Source organism: Ascaphus truei, chromosome 2, assembly GCF_040206685.1.
Source record: "Ascaphus truei isolate aAscTru1 chromosome 2, aAscTru1.hap1, whole genome shotgun sequence".
Taxonomy (NCBI): domain Eukaryota; kingdom Metazoa; phylum Chordata; class Amphibia; order Anura; family Ascaphidae; genus Ascaphus; species Ascaphus truei.
Window position 1 is genome coordinate 392,302,415 of NC_134484.1, and position 17,125 is coordinate 392,319,539.

At 40.5% G+C, this 17,125-nt stretch overlaps 1 protein-coding gene across 1 annotated transcript in view; it reads left to right on the plus strand.

Annotated features, from left to right (window-relative positions):
• Positions 1–17,125, plus strand: part of THSD7A (thrombospondin type 1 domain containing 7A) — a 665,741-nt gene that overhangs the window by 535,862 nt on the left and 112,754 nt on the right. Inside the window, exons 12-14 of the mRNA XM_075587236.1 lie at positions 6,933–7,065; positions 8,846–8,949; positions 13,424–13,618. Of these exons, the coding sequence (XP_075443351.1) occupies positions 6,933–7,065; positions 8,846–8,949; positions 13,424–13,618 (432 nt within the window). The remainder of the gene's footprint in view (positions 1–6,932; positions 7,066–8,845; positions 8,950–13,423; positions 13,619–17,125) is intronic.

Here is a 17,125-nt window from a genome sequence, read left to right on the forward strand (position 1 = left end):
ACGTCTTTAGCATGCTTATTAACGCTGTCGTTAATTTCGCTTTCCCCGCTGCGCTATCCGCAGCCTGATCCAGGACCTGCACTGACTCTGGAGCTGCAAGCACTCTGCGCTACCTGGGATTTCTCCCCCTGCTGATTCCTCTGCGTGCTGACCATAGTGGGCTGCGCGATCCTCCTGTGAAACTATCCAACTTTTAAACACACTTTTTTACTGCTGTAGGATTCTTACCCATCCTTGGCGCCGCAGGGGGGAGTGACCTTGGTGGCAAACCGGGCCGCGCCTCGTCCATTGCTAGCCCCACACCGGAGTCCTGGTTTCCCTATGCCTGCCGATTTGGCAGGTGGTACTCCTGCTGCTTCACCGGCGTGCCGTGACGCCCTGCCTTGCGGCACAGTGGTCGGAGGCCAGCGGGGGCCGATCTGCGAACCGATCCGCCCTACCATGCATCACAGTGGCCAGAGGCTGCTGCCCTGCCACAGGGGGCTGCCCTGCAAACCGTGATGTCCTGCCTTACGGTACAGAGACCGCAGGCTACCGCCCTGTGCGTGGCACCTGACTATTACCAGGCGCGTGTGCTGCCACACCTTTTGTGGCCGGGCACCATCAACCGCCCGCGGGGGGCAGCCTTAACACGTGATGCCTGTCTAGCGCATATGCTGCCAGGATGCAACGGCCTTGTCTGCTACCCTGCACTTGCCTGTGCATAAACAATGCGCTCAGCCGCCGGTCTAACCACCCCTCGTCATCCGACACGGTCTAATATGTCATGTGTTGTTGTTCATCTGAGGTTGTTTTTACCTAATTTTAAGGAACAGATGATTGTTATTATGTCCTGATATGTATACCCATAGAATTCAAAGAGGGGGTACTTTCTTTTTCACACAACTGTACATCTACATATGCCTTTAATCGTCTGGCGGGCAGCAAAGAGTCCATGCTGCCCGCCAGCCTGGCCTTACATTGGCCCTTCTGGAAACTGCTCCCCTGGGCAGGGAGGGAGGTGTGGGTAGTGGGCCAGCAAGGGGAAGGCCAGAACACCCATGGTCATTAGAACCCCCTGCCTACAGCTAGGGGGGCAGCTTGAAATAAATACTGGTTAGTTCTGTAGGAATCAGACTTTTTCTTAGCTTCCACTTCTCCATTTGCATACCACTTTTTCAAGTAACTAAACTGATAAAAATATTTTTATGCAATATCTTGTCATTTTAAACCTCCTACAGTAAGCAGTCACAGTTTATAAACAGATAAATCATATAAAGATCAAGAAGCATTTATCGTAGGCGAAGGCACAGAGCCAGAACTAGACTCCGAAGAAGAGGCAGATACCCGCTTACTCACAATGAAATGCTGGTATTTGTTCAAGATATCAAAAGCTCTTTCCACTCTGAGGTACAGAGTATTCATGGCAGTATCAAGGAAGTGATAGCATCTATAGGAGACCATATCATGGACTTGGAGGAGAAAGGGGATACCACCACCCTTGCCAAGGAGACCCAAGCTCAAGAAATCCACAAACTAAAAACTAAAGTCAAAATAATTTTTGAAAAATTGGAAGACACAGAAAACCAGTCAAGACGCAATAATCTGCAGATCAGAGGAGTACCGGACAACTGGACAATGCCGAACTAGACGCATACCTCACTCGGCTTTTTATGTCTCTGCTATCAGAAGTATCGAGGATAAATTCCAGATGGACAGGCCTGGACCTAGCAAAGCCACACTATTTCCATATCAAAAAAGAGATATTGAGAGCTGCTAGATCCACCCCAAAAATAGAGCAAGATAATGTTCAACTTCCGGATTTGGCCCAAATCATGCTGTATAAGCGAAGAAAGTACGCACAGATCACCAATACACTGCGGAACAATAAAATCCGCTATCGCTGGGGTTTCCCGTGCAAGCTATTGTTTACCTACCAAGAAGAGGGCGATCATTGGGTCTACTCCAGCCAGAGGACCTGGAGGCCTCTCAGCGGCCTCACCTCTCACCTAAATTACAGCATCTGGCATGGGTGAAGACTCCAACCACAAGGCGAGCAAAGACCCAGCCCTCCTGAAAAATTAGAGCTGGTTACTTACTAAGTATCTATTTAAAATGGCAGGCAAGCCAAATTGTGTTCTAGACATAAGTTGCTAGTGGATACGTTGTCCACTCCAGAAATGTATTTCAAAAATCAAACAAAGGTTGTGATATCTGGAGTCCAAAGACCAGGACGGACTGCTCATCAAGAAGCTACTGAAGAAAACCTACAAACAAATCATGATATTCCCTTCTCTGAATTTTTCAGATTTCTCCAGGTTAGACATTATATTCAATCTATCTACAAACCAAAACAATCCCATGTTCTAACCTTATATGAGGATTGGTGTCTACACCAGCCCCTTACAAAGGGCATTATCTCCAGAATATACCATAGTTTGACCCCTATCAAAAGCAGCCAAACCCCTGATAACTATATGGTATCCTGGGAAGAGGAGTTGAACATCAGATTAGATCTTGGTATTTGGAAAAATATCTGGGAAGCCGCCTCCAAAAATTCATTGTTTGTTGTGATTAACGAGAATATTTACAAGTTAATATTCAGATGGTACATGACTCCTACTAGGTTACACTCTTTTCTACCAAATGTTTCCCCATTGTGTTGGCGTGGTTGTGGTGAAATGGGAATTATACTGCATATATTTTGGTCATGTCCCAAAATTCAACAAACATGGAGGGAAGTTTTCTCCCTAATACACAGAGATCACTGTCCCACATGTCTCAGTACATATATTGCTAGGAAAACCAATGGCCAACCACAACAAAAAAGAAGCTAAAATTATCTCCCAAATTTTAAACGCTGCGAGATGTACAATCACCAAGAATTAGAAACAACCTGCCCCCATCTCTAAACCAAATGAATAGCAACATTTGGCACATAGTTTACATGGAAAAACTCTTGGCTTGCCTGAACGGTTCCACCTCACAATTTTCAGAGATTTGGGCTCCTTGGTTCCGTCATGCAGGAATATCTCCATATTTAGATTACAATATTTTGAACAGAGTAAGTTGTTATATTTAAACAGTTGCTCACTACGTTATATTGTTACAAATGCGGTCCCTTTCCCCATCCCCTGATCCCCTCCCCCCCATTGTGATATCACCAGATCATATGTATCAATGTATCATTATATTTCCCCCCCCTTTTTTCTTTTGTGTACCCTTTTTCTTTATTTCTGAAATACGATTAATAAAAATGAAAGTAATTTAAAAAAAATGCAGCATCATCGGAAGATGACAGTGTAGCTTTTTATTGGTGACCCTGAATCAATATTTGTAGTTTTGTCAGAAACCAGCAGATAAAAACTCAGCTGGGGGTCCCTATAGTTTTGGGTACCATGGATTGTCTTTGGACCCCTTGGTTCAGGTCATAAAAAATTGGAATTGCCACTTTTACTGGATAAATGCAAATACTAACTAATACAACTTATATATACATTTTTTTGAAGGGTTCTCCTGAGATACATTGTTGACAGCATCTAAAAATGATTCACTGCATCCATACATTAGTTATGGTGTGGTAAATTAGCTTTACTGCCTAGAATGGAATGGGCATGGGGGTCAATAGTATTGTCAAAAATTAGCTACAGTTTGTTAATGTTCTCCCTTTTCCCTTTGTTATGCTTTAGTGTTTCATATCACACAATCTTTTCACAACCATACAAACTAGTACAAAAACTGATCATTTTAATCACAGTGCTCATTGCATGAGAACAATAAACTTTCTTCTACCAGTTTCACATTGTGATACATTTCCTTGAAATGAAAACAACTGTGGGCTCTATGTATTAAACGATAAACTGTGGAGCAAGGTCATTATTTTGTCACAACTCGAGTTAAAATAGACCCGCGACAGACAGTGCCTCTGTAGTATTCTTGTTTGTTCAATTTTCTGGGACATCTGCGCCTATCTGTGATGAGATGAGTGCAGAATATTAACATGGAATGTGCCAAATTATAAAACAGTACAAATACGGTTCATAAATATGTTGCGTATTAGACATAAAAAAATTCAAATTTTTGGATGCAGCTGCATCAGCGCACACCTTCCTCTTGGTACATAGAGCCCTGTGAAGACAAAAAACAGCGCATAACACTCAAGTGTAGTAAAATGTTGTAAAAAATAGTCAGAAAAAGGAAAGAAGTATTTTGCGTACATAACATTGTTATTTTAAGCATTCATGTTGCAAGACATGCGTTACCACACTGGAACTGGACGGGATAGATGTCTGACGCCGTCTGGTCTCTCCTGGATGGTGTTCAGATAGTCACTTTCCTCACGGTAGATGGCACCACACAAGAGGGCACGATGAATCTCCTCAGCGTGTGCAGGAAGCAACAGTCTCTTTAGCAGTGATTGCCACAAAATAGGTATTTGAACACAACCTTCCAGGATCGCGTGCACAGCAGTGTTACTATAGAGACACCCCATGTCACCACACAACGTCATGAGCAATCGTGACCAGAATAGAATCGGTAGGGAAATCACAGTGGAACAACTGCAGGCACCAGTGTAGTGATAGAAATACTAATGTCCATAAAGAGTAAACAGACTCCTGCCCAGAGATAGCTCCAACAGTGCGAGGCGGCGGAAGGCAGCGGTTGATGACATCACTAAGTATCGCCACAATAATTGCGGCTATGCGAGATAAGTCAAAGCAATCAAAATTAAACTGCACGTCAGTGCTTGGGGCTCAAGAATTCAAAAAAGCATACAGACAGTATAAAATCCTGCGTGTTTCGTAGAACACCAAATACTTCATCAGGGAACATTTTAAATAGAGTACTCATATGGGATTTATACCCACCTGTCTCTAAGGATTGGAAGAACATTGGGGGTGTGCGCGGCCAATCCGAATGGAGCAGGGTTTTTTAGCACAGCTGATATGGTAATTTCAGCCAGCTTCCTTAAAAAGCAATTTACTGTAATAAGATTACACATAATACATAAAATATATTAAAAGTGACGGAACACGTTTAAAGAATGAGCTGAAATAAAAAACAGACATATGTTAGATACACATATATAATCAAATAAGTGAAATATGAACTAACTGAATAAATGTAGAAAAAACAGGATGACTGCAATAATGAGAAAAGATCATAAAAATAAAGCAAAGCGCTAAAAAAGAAACATTCTAGACAATGGGCTGTATAGCTATGAGTAAACCTTGAGAAAGTCCTGAGTGATGAAACGCGTTGGTGCGTGGTCCTATACTATTGCCAAGCTGATCATTAAAAGTTAATATATATTTTTTCCATGTCTGGAGTTGCCCTTATTCTTGCATTTTTGGATGCTGTGAGCTGTGGTCATCTTCTCTTTTAACTATCTGGATTCTTCTTCTGAGGACTGCACGCCGAGGAATCCATCTATCTGGAACATAACTAGTCAGGTAAAGGGCATTAGCCCCTCGTTTGTTACCTTTCTATTGCTGGACTGTGTTTATCAAACCCCAGTGGTGAATTTATGTATATTGGAGACCAAGTATTGGGGTAGCTGTGTGGGCACCACCAGGTCCCTATTCTTTACCCTGGGATGTTCATTCCTAGCAATGTATTATTGTTCCTGGATCCTGGATTCATTCAATGAGATTAATGTTATCTGAGCCTACTGTGGTGATGCACCAATATACCACACTACCGGCGTTACGTAGTGACCTCATCAACCGCCGCCTCGCACTATCGAAGCTATCTCTGGGCAGAAGTCCACTTACTCTTTATGGACACTAGTATTTCTGGTATCTGCAGTTATTCCACTATGATTCACCTACTGATACCTCCTGGTCACGATTGCTCGTGATGTTGTGTGGTGACATGTGGTGTCTCTACAGTAACATTGCTGTGCACACGATCCTGGAAGGTTGTATTCAATTACCTATTTTGTGGCAATAACTGCTAAAGAGACTGTTGCTTCCTGCACACGCTGAGGAGGATTCATTGTGCCCGCTTGTGTGATGCCACCTACCGTGAGGAAATCGACTCTATCCGAACACCATCCAGGAGAGACCAGACGGCGTCAGACATCATCCCGTCCGGTTCCAGTGTGGTAACGCATGTCTTGCAACATGAAATACTTAATAGAACTATTTTGATGTACGCAGAATACTTACCCTTTTAATTACTATTTTTTACTACATTTTACTACACTATGAGCGTAGTGCGCTGTTTTTTGTCTTCACTTTATTTTAGTACTTGAGAGGTGCTGAGCAATCTCTGATTAACAGCTGCAGACGTTCTCTTATCGCCTTTCAGGTTATGTACATGTCACTGACCACTTGTTAAATGTGTTTTTTTTCACATATTTAATTTTTGAGTCTGACACACTGCACAAATTGTATTTTATTATCCCTGAATTTATTTTTCTTCCACACTTTTTCTCTTTTTGTAATCACAAAGAGCCCTGTACCCGTATGTTTATACAGTATATTCTCTTGAAGGCACATCTAAAACAGGTACTGTACCACTGTGATCTTGAAAGCCTGTGTACTGTACATTGAACAAGACTATTTACAGAATGTACTTTTTCCATGTTCTTCCCTTAAGTGATACCACATCCTGATAGTATAGTGGACAATTTGAGAACATGTGCATCCCGAAATAGATTTATAATTTATGACAAACAACGTGTGGAAAATATCTGATCCTTGTGAATACACAATGTCATCAAAGTGATAAAACATTAGGCACCAACAAATGTATTGAACTAGAAGAATGTGAGTTTGAGGTAATTCATATTTAGATCATAAACATTTCTTTAGCCAGTGCTAGTGTGAGAAGTTAGATATATGTATGTAATTTTTCTCTTGGTTGACAGACTACTAAAAAATATATTTTCTGAGTACAATCATTGTACTCAGATTAAAAATAAGTTGCACATTTTTCCTTTTTTTTAGGTGATATTGGCATGAAAAAACAGACACGGCATCGTGTCATTATTCAGCTCCCATCCTACGGTGGCCGTGACTGTCCTGACACTTTATATGATGAAAACGAGTGTGAAGCTCTTACTGTCTGTCACAGTTACAGGTGAGATAAAGTCACATTGAGAAGCAATTTTTGAACAAGGTTACTTTTTATTCATTAAATTTCATTTTCTCATGGCAGATTGATGGATATCCAAGTGTTAACATTTCTGTTTCTAAGCTGTCACTCCCTGTCACTCTTGTTGAAAGGTTTCAGAAGCATGGAATATTGATTGCCCGTGTATTATATTGGTGTCCCCATGTGCTGAATAAACCCTTTTTTTGCTTGGTTTCATGAGATCACATTATAGTTTTTTTTTTTATTCCAAATGCTGTTTTGCTGCAAGCTTTCGTTATTACATTATTAATTTTTTTCCATGTACCGCTATTTGACTGTTATTTTTGCAGTCCCTTCACTTTTTTGTACCTATCACTACAGTTATAATTGTGCCTAATTCTCAGTGGGTCTGCTCAATCATTCATGTCATTAGAGAATTATTGTGTGGAAAAACACAAATGGAAATTTAAACCAAGCCATTGGTAATGCTCAAGGTCATAAAAGACAAAATAATATGCAGAAAGATTGTAATGGGTACAGTGTTTTCTTTCTGAATTCTGTATGATAGGAAAGTTCATCAGATAGCAAAATAGAAGTGTTTTTAATGTGACATATGTATATAAAAATATATATCACAAAGTGACAGTTGAAGTAACTGGGTGATATAGTCTCAGTAGATATCTGCTTTTTCCCTCTGTTATGTTCCACCTCAATTACAAATTACCTGAAATCAATGAACATTTCCCCTTTGCACAAGTTATACTGAAATTTCAAAAGGTAACTTTTAAGTGACAGGTCATTTTTTTAAACTCTGCTTTTGGTGTGACACATTTGATGTTATTGCCACCTGCTGTCTATTTTGAAAAAGGAAAAATACTTTCTAATCTTCCGGTCAGAGAGATTTAATATGGCCTTCAAATTGCAAATGTGATGTATTTTCCACAACCTTTAAATTGGACAATGTTGCTGATAATAAACATTTCACAAGCTGTTAACTGTCTGCCCATTAAGGTAGATTTATACTGTGAGATGTGATAAACCAAATATAATTTTACTGCTTTGCAAGATAACTGAAAAGTCTTTAATTACAACAGGCCAGCACAACCCTATCTTCGTACAGTAATTACAATCTGAACTCCCACAAACCTGTCCCCTGTCTTTTTGTCGTCCAATCTAGTAATGATCCAACAGAAAACTCACACAAACATCCCATAGGGTCAAGGGGAATCAATCTGTATTGTATTACTTAATTCATTTTTCAGTACCCATGTTCATACTTTCCCACTGCGTTACAATAAAGCGCTAATATAAACATTTACATTGCTGTCCTCTCTGGCTCTTAATATGATAAGCCATGGTTCACAGACACCTATTTCAGCATATGTGAAGGTCGAATTTCCTGACACCTTTGGGAAATAAAGACAGCTGTCATCAACATCATGCCAGTGAGTCCGTGTATGGGAGGAATGTCATTATGACAGGCAGCAATCTCCTCATTCATGGCGACCATGGCAAAAACACATTGTTTTGTTGCCTGTGCTTTGGGGATTCGTTGTGGTTAAACCAGCTGACTACTAGTAGTAAGAGAGTTTTAGCTGTTCTTAAGGAGACTCCCTGATACATTTAAAGAAATAAATACAAATAAATGACGTATTAATAATGAATTACTGCTGTAACTTACTTGCTAGAGGAGTGAGTAGAATTATATTTGTTTTCATTTGACACCACTATTAGCAGAAGAGTATTCTGAATAGTATGTGAATGTCATGCCTTGTTTTGATTGCAGGTGGAAAACACACAAATGGCGACGATGTCAGCTGGTGCCTTGGTATGTCCGGCAGGACAGCCCTGGAGCTTATGAGACGTGTGGGCCTGGACTACAAGCCAGAGGTAAACATATGTAATTAGGTATACTTCTGTCTCTTTAAGCTGCTGCTGGGCATTGAGAGTGGTAATACGTTTAGTACTGAAAGAGTTAGTATCTTAAAACATCCACATCCCCCTAACATCCACACCCTTAAAGGGACCAGCTGTGCGACTGGACCAAACTCCATCCCACAATAAGCAGCCACTTTACCTTTTGTTTCAACTTTGCTCCTTTCTCCCTTCATAGTCTAGATCAGGGGTGCGCAAACTGGGTGGTGCGAGATTTTTTTGGGGGGGCGCTGTGGTTGTAGAAGCCCCGCACTCTTCCCCAAGGCTTTTAAATTAAATGCCGGGGGACCGCATGAGGCCTCTGCAACGTCACTTACCGTGACTCAGTTGGCTTGGGTGACGCTTTGCCATGACAACGCAGTATCAAATGATGCCGCGGGGTCACTTGACGTCACATGACTCTGCAGCATCATTTGACGTTTCAGAGTAGGTACGGGGGGCGCGAGCAGTGGGGGAGAGCAGGCAGGGGGGCGCAAGGCAAAAAGTTTGCGCACCCTGGTCTAGATTGTAACCTCTCACTAGCTGGGCCCTTTTTACCTGTTGTATATGTTTGTACTTTGCTCTAATTTGGTATGTAATTCTGTTTATGTAATTGATATAATTCTGTTTCCCCATCGTCCCAAACTGAAGAATATGTTGGCACATTATAAGTAAATAATGTTGTTAATAGCAATCATAAAATAAATTAAACTGTTTTTTTAAGAAGTGCAATATCACAATCGCTAGAACATATGGAGAATACATTAACAATCTTCCTGAAAATGTTTTCAGGTTTTTTACAATCATAATAGTTGTTGCTATTGACATGCCTTCGATTCCTTATCTCTTAACAAAAACACTCACATAATTAGGAGAATCAGCAACATGTGCACTGTCAACTATCCATTTTTGGGAGAAGACATAGCATACTGATTGAGCTTTTGGTGGTTTTGAATGCAGAGGCTAGAGTACGCTGCTCAATTGCTACTATGACAATTACAAATAAAAAAAAAACATTTATGAGCACATTAACATGTCTCAGACAGGTCCACAATCCTGTCTTTCCTTATAATTACTCAGCATACAACGCTTCCACTGCAGCCAGGAATTATGGGTAATGACATGCAAATGAGTACTCACAGTACTCACTTTCTGCTTCCTAACGTCAGACATAAGCTTATAGGGATTCATGTTATGGTGGATAAGAAGAAAATGCGCTCATTTGCATGTCATTACCCATAATTCTAGGCTGCAGTGGAAGCATTGTATGCTGAGTGACTATGGGCAAAGACAGGTTCCTGGAGAAATGTGAATGTGTTCAGAATTGCTTTTTTTAATTTGCTGTATGCTGTACAGTAGAGCGTTTTTGTCAATTGTTTACTAACAATAACTTACTTATGTACCATGCAAATTAAAATGTTACATTAAAATTTCCATGCATAGACATGTTACTTTTTCTCACTATTCATCAGGTTTGAAATATAAGATTGCAAGCTCTTCTGGGCAAAAACACATAGGGGATTATTTACTAAAGGGTCTCAGCTGTAAAACAATACAACATATTTTCAATGGGATTCATTTCTTGAATAAATATGGTACTGTTTTTGGCACTCTATCAATCTAGCTTTCCCCCAGGCTTCCATAATTAAGGTGGCTGGGGGCTAGTGTACTCAAGCAACACTTCAATAACGACTACCTACCTGGGGACTATCATATCCCTTAGGTAATTAAGCGTAGTGATACAGAGTTTAATCCTATTTTAATCCCCATTGTTTTACTATGTTTCTAATAAAGTTTAGTTTTAAATTTACACCATCATCTCAACACAGTGTATGAGTGCTCTACTGGGGTTCCTTCCTCCATTGTTTATCATTCATATATTGCCCCATCAGCACCTACACCCATCATTATTAATTCACTATTGCAAGCAGTAGCGGGGGGTTTTCTATAGTTTATTGGCCCATTGTGTCAGTATGATTCTCAATACAGGACCCCATGTAGAAACGATTCAGCTCTGCAACCCCAAGGGGAACAGACACCTACTGTAGGTCTGCCTAGATTCTGTCAACAAAGCAGGCCCAGCGCTCCTGAAGAATCCCCAAGGACTAGTCTAAGATTTTCTCACATACTTTATGATATCAAATAATATCAAACATTGCTTGATATTTGGGTGGTCATGCAAAATGATACTTTTCTTATCGGACATTATAGCTTGACTATAAAAGACTTTAGGTGACTAAGTTACTGTAAGTGATGTGATTTATCCTTCAAGACATTTCCTCCTCTTTTATCTTTTGTTCAGAACACATTGGACATTAACAGAGTATTTGCCATGAGAATGGTATAGCTAAAAATTTAATTTGCAAGAATTTTTACATGGGAGAAGCAGCACACATTCTTTCATGTATCTTTTACAATGAGTCAATGTCTAATTTGAATAAAATAAGATAATATTCAAGCATAGAATTCATTACATCATCAGTGACAAATGAAATATACAATCTACTTTCCTGCTTTCACTTTTGAAGAACATTTGATAACATTTTAAAAATCTTTGATATTTGGTTTGAAAAAACAATGTTTATTACACTGTGAACATACATTGTGAAGTTAGTGGGACTTAACTGAATTGGAAAATATTGTTCCAACTTAAATTTGTTGTGATCATTTGTAAATACTTTGGAAACAGTTTGCCTCTCCATTCTGGGAGATTAGTAGCTGAGTGGTCTACACTAGTACACTGGTCTACACTAGAGATACACATTTAGCATAATTATGGTATGACTAGAGATGGGCGAATTTGCCCAAATCATTTTCCCCATATTTATTTCGCATTTTCAACCCAAAATCCATTTGGGTAAAAACAGATTTGGTTTTAATCCACACGGATTTATCAAAAACCACCATTGGATACAACCCGTGGAAGGATTTGTAAAATCCAATCTGTGGATTCAGCAATCCGTTGGTGAATTTTTAAGAATCTCACTGACATACAAGGTGTCAATTCTCTCTAAAAATATTATGTCCTCCTTTATGTTTCTCCTCTTTTTATGTTCTCACACCTTAAATCTTTTCTCATATAGTAAGCTTAAAGCTTCTTCTCCACAGCGCCACAGGCTGCCTTGTAGCCATTAGTCTGTCCCTTCCAGTCTGTGTCTGTGACAGTCACAAAGCCTATGTATGCCGGGGTCACAGTCACACTGCTCTGCCTTTTGAAAAACAGCTTCATGTTTGTAGAAAAGTTCTGCACATCCTTGTCTGAATGATACGGGGAACATTTGGCAAACTTTACTTTTTTCACTGCTCAACCAAGGTGAAGACCACAGAAAATCTCCACTCCTCACTTATTTTGCAGTTGAAGACTTCTTTAGAAGTTCCAACCTTTACATCTCCTCCATTCTTGTCTCTCTTATTCATGTTTTGATTATTGCCAGGTTTTTCAACACTCAGCTGGCATATTCAGTTGCATTATTGTTGCATTTTCACATGAATTAAACTATAATAATTGATGAACCGGCCAGCATCATAATTGTCACTCAGCAGGGCATGAATCCGCCAATGGATTGCGGAATCCACGGAGTGTATTGGTAATAATAATAAAAAATTTACAAAATGGGAATCACCCTTTTTGCGATTGGTTAGCTGAAATTCGCGGCCCAAAGGAACCATCCAATTCGCTGCGGATCCAAATCTGCAAAAAAAATGTGCCCATCTCTATGTATGACTGATTTTATTTGTTACCAGCTCAATAGCTACATTTCCATTTTTTATCTTATACATTTTTTTTAAAATTATCAGTGGGGAGGGGTTATAGCTACATTCTGCTACTTTTTAATTCTAAGTGTCATTGGAAATTTTAAAACAGAGTCTAGTTCTTTTAAATGGGTACAATGTCATTCTAGTCTATTGGAATGATATAATCAAGGTTCAGCCAGCCATTACTAACATGGTATGATGCCAGTGGGAACTTAACACCTTACAGATGCTATAGAGATATGATCTCTACTGATCTCTACTGATCTCTACTGATCTCTACTGATGCTATAAAGATATGATATAGGCTACTACATTTATTATTAAACATTGTTTATTAGTTAACTCAATCTCTCCCTACCCTTGTCCCAGCATGCACTATTTTTATATTCACTATTTTACCTTATTTGGTCAAGCCCAGATCTATTTTATTACATTATAATAAACGTTAAGTTTTATATTATTTTCTCACTGTAGTCCATCATTCAAGTGGGTACTAGGATATAAAATATAAAATTGGTACATCTTAGAAAAAGTAACTAATCTGCTGCACATAAATCAACACTTGGGCCTATCAAGAAATTAAGAACACAATGAACCCATATTAAAAAAAAAAAAATTTCACTTAGATGAGAAACATATTTACTAAAATGATATATAATTGATTATATTCTTTGGGTTTTTCCTCTGCTTGTAGCAATTACTTGTCGCAGGCAAGATGGAGGTCAGGCTGAAGTCACCGATTGTCTCATGCATGCAGGCCAATTACCATCTTTAACCCAGCCTTGCCAGATACCTTGCCAGGATGACTGCCAGTTTACCAATTGGTCCAAGTTCTCATCATGCAATGGGGACTGTGGCGCAGTAAGGACCAGAAAGCGTTCACTTCTTGGTGGGTATTCAAATATTTGTTAATGAATAAAACTGTTATACAACTATATATTTTTAAAGCAGCAGTCGAAGGAGCTGTTTAAAAAAAAAAAAAGAATTTCCCTTTAATATGTGCATCAATACAATCCACACAATGATAGATATTTAGCTACTGTAAGTTGCCGATCGATCGGCGAAGATTCGGCTCGGGGGTTCACTAAATGACTGCAGAGGAGCATTGACTCAGTATCTTTGACTTTGTCAATGGTTGCTATAGAATAAAAAAAAAGGTTTATACCATTATAATACATTAAAAATGTAATTGAGAGTTGTTTAAAAAAAAATGCTAAAAGTATTTTCTCATAGTACAGAACTGATTTATTAAAAACAAACACATGTAAGATATTGCTTGGTCTGAAGCTTTAAATGAAAATACATTTTAATTGCATACGTATGGAGGACATCCTAATAAGAGAGATGGATGCATGATATAGTTCGATTACCTATATAGTTTGTTAACAACATTAATGAAATTTAAAAAAAAATTTTTTATGTACTAATAGCTGTACTTACAGTGCACAGTGCAGTGTATTGTCACTAAAGCGCTAAAATAGCTTTTGTTACACGGATTAACACCTTCGTTGGTAGAGTTGGTAAGGAGAAGATTAACTCATTTTACTTTCATTGAAAATACAGTTTGGGGCATTTGAAGAAGAAGACTTGCAGTACCATATCTACACAATATATTTCAAAAGGCCACATTTTTCTAGTACGAATGCTTTGAATAGTTGGGTATACTTTGCTGGAAAGGTGAGATCAGACTAGTGTGGTTGGTATTGCCAGGACATATGCCAAACTGTTATGAATTAAATACATCAGATAATCCTTATTTTATCTCAAACCCAGGCATAGTACATGCAGTAATAACAATATGTTTCTGTAGTGTTAGCTAAGCATATAACAAAAGATTGACAAACAGCAATTGTCACTGTTTTCTTGGTTTTTATCTATACTTTAATAACCCAATACACCGGATATTACATTATTTTATCTGTTCTAATAAAAAGGTTGGAGAAGAGAGACTTTGATGAATGGCATCTGTATTTGCATGTGCTGATAAGATATGAACTGAATCTCATACTTAAATAATTTGCTTTTGTCAATACATTGCAGCCTCTCTTTTATTGTGAAACCACCCCTTTTCTTGGCATAGGTAAACATAAAGTTCTCATCCTTTTTGTACATATAAAAAAAGTTTGATGATAGCACATTATTTACATCCACATTTGCCCCACAAAGGCCTCAGTGCAGAAAATCTTCCAGTCTCTGGACCAGTTAGTTCAAGTATCAATCCTTTGTGCCATAATATAATTCTAAATACATAGCTATACATCTCAGGATAAGAGATGCTATTCCATAATAATCTCCATGCACCACATAACATTTTACAGCCCATTCACTTAAATTAGCCAGAAAGTGCCTTCCGCCACTGGAGGATGTCTTATGGAATAGCAACACTTAGTAAACATGAACCATAGGGCCATATTTCGTAAACACTGCTAAGCCTTATGTAGCCCTTTTTCTGGACACCTACCTAAGGGCTACCGGTCACTGTCTAATACCTGTGGCTCCAGGAGATCTGAGCCTCCGCTAGCTGGGAGCCTGGGGCAATACACACTCATAACATAGCGCAGCGCCTCCACTTACCCAGGATCCCCAATTCGAAAGATTTACCCTGGGCAAGAACCATACATCATGAAACAACCAAACTTTACTGCATCTGTCTGTAGCACCTCCTTGACAACACAACATGCATGCATATATATATACGCGACCGTATCATAACATGAACCTCATTCCTAACACAGTATAACATCTATTATGCTAAAGTGGCTCGGCCACACCTCAAAGGGGATATTGTCCTGTACAGACGTGGCTCGGCCACGCTCTCATAGAGTTTGTCCTTATGACACTTGGAAAGAATGTTATCTATCCGCTAGCCACTTGCTAGTGTCTGTTCAAGTTAATACTAAGGCGGGATCAGCGCCTGATGACCGGTGTCGGTGCACTTGCAGAATACAAAATACCTCCCGGTCACGGCGGTGACCACACCTCTTCTCAAAGGGTCCGCCGTATCTGTTCCAGACCTTCCGCTGTCGCTGGTTCCGCCGTCTGTACCCAAACGGCAATATCAGTCCACAACTCTGTGCGCTTGACTCTGTCTAATGTGACAATAGCTCCTCACTATGGGCGGCCCTACAGTACCGCAACCTACAGTGACGTGGGGAATACTTCTAGGGACCTGGGGATAGTCTCTGGCCTAGGCAGGTGGGTCACGGACCCCCTGCTCTCGCACTCCCTGTTCCGCAAAACTCCAACTCCTTCTGCTAGCGTGGTTCTCTCCCCCACGCTTCCAGTTCTCCTCCCCTAACAACCCAGCCTGTTCATTGGCTCTTCGCCCCCAGCTGACTCCTCCAAGGTTCGCGGGGGGGTTAAAGTTCAGTACATAGTCCCTTTCCATTGGTTCGCTGTTCGCGCGCTTCCTGGGCGCATGCGCGACCTTTCCTCTATACCAGTGACCTCGCGACATTGCGCAACAATATGGCGGCGCCCTGTACCAACTTGCCGCGCGGAACCCGCCGTACAGTGAACACACGCACGGAGTATTAACATATCCTTACATTCTCCCCTCCCCAGAATCCAACATCCCCGCTTGGCTACACTACATAACATTTATACAAAAAAACACATCACGGTACATCCCCTGCTGTCTTAGATTAGATTACACATCTCATTGAACATGACCACAACTGAGTGCATTCTATGCCGAGCCCACTGCTGAGCCTCATAATGGGGTGCCCCGAATTGATCGTAAGCCATCCTCATTGGAGGTTGACTGGTTCTTTGAATTCGGCGAAGTTGTTCTTCAGTCACCTCCTCTGAGGGGTAACTAGTTTCAGCTGGCATTTCCGCTTCTGCCCTGGGGGTGTTCATCAGATCTACAAAGTCTCTCTGGGGTACAAAGCACGGGCTCTGTGGGTCTAATGGCTGTCTCATTGGAGTCAGCGTGTCTGTCGTTGGACCAAGGGGCTCTTTACCCGTAGCTACTTCGGGAGATGCCCCTGCAGCCGGAGGGCCCCTTTGAGAGGTTCCCTCCATAGGATTCTCAGAGGTGGCATTTATTACAGTCTCTAGGCCATCCTCTGGGTATTCCATTTCTCCATTAATGAAGGTAGTGGGTGCTTCCGATTCGTTGTCCCCTACTTGAGGTATGGGGAGTAGATGATTCCTATGCCACACCTTTACCCGACCTTCAGAGTCCTTGATGCGATATACCGGGAGGCCAGGCATCTGCGACTCCACCTCGTACACCCCTTCTCTCCACCGATCAACCAGTTTGTGCTTCCCGGGAATGCATAGATTACGAAGGAGAACAGCATCCCCTGGGCGGATTTCCTTATGTCGCACTTTGTGATCATAGCGCCTCTTGTTACCCGCATTAAATTTCGCCGCTGCCTTTTCAGCCAGT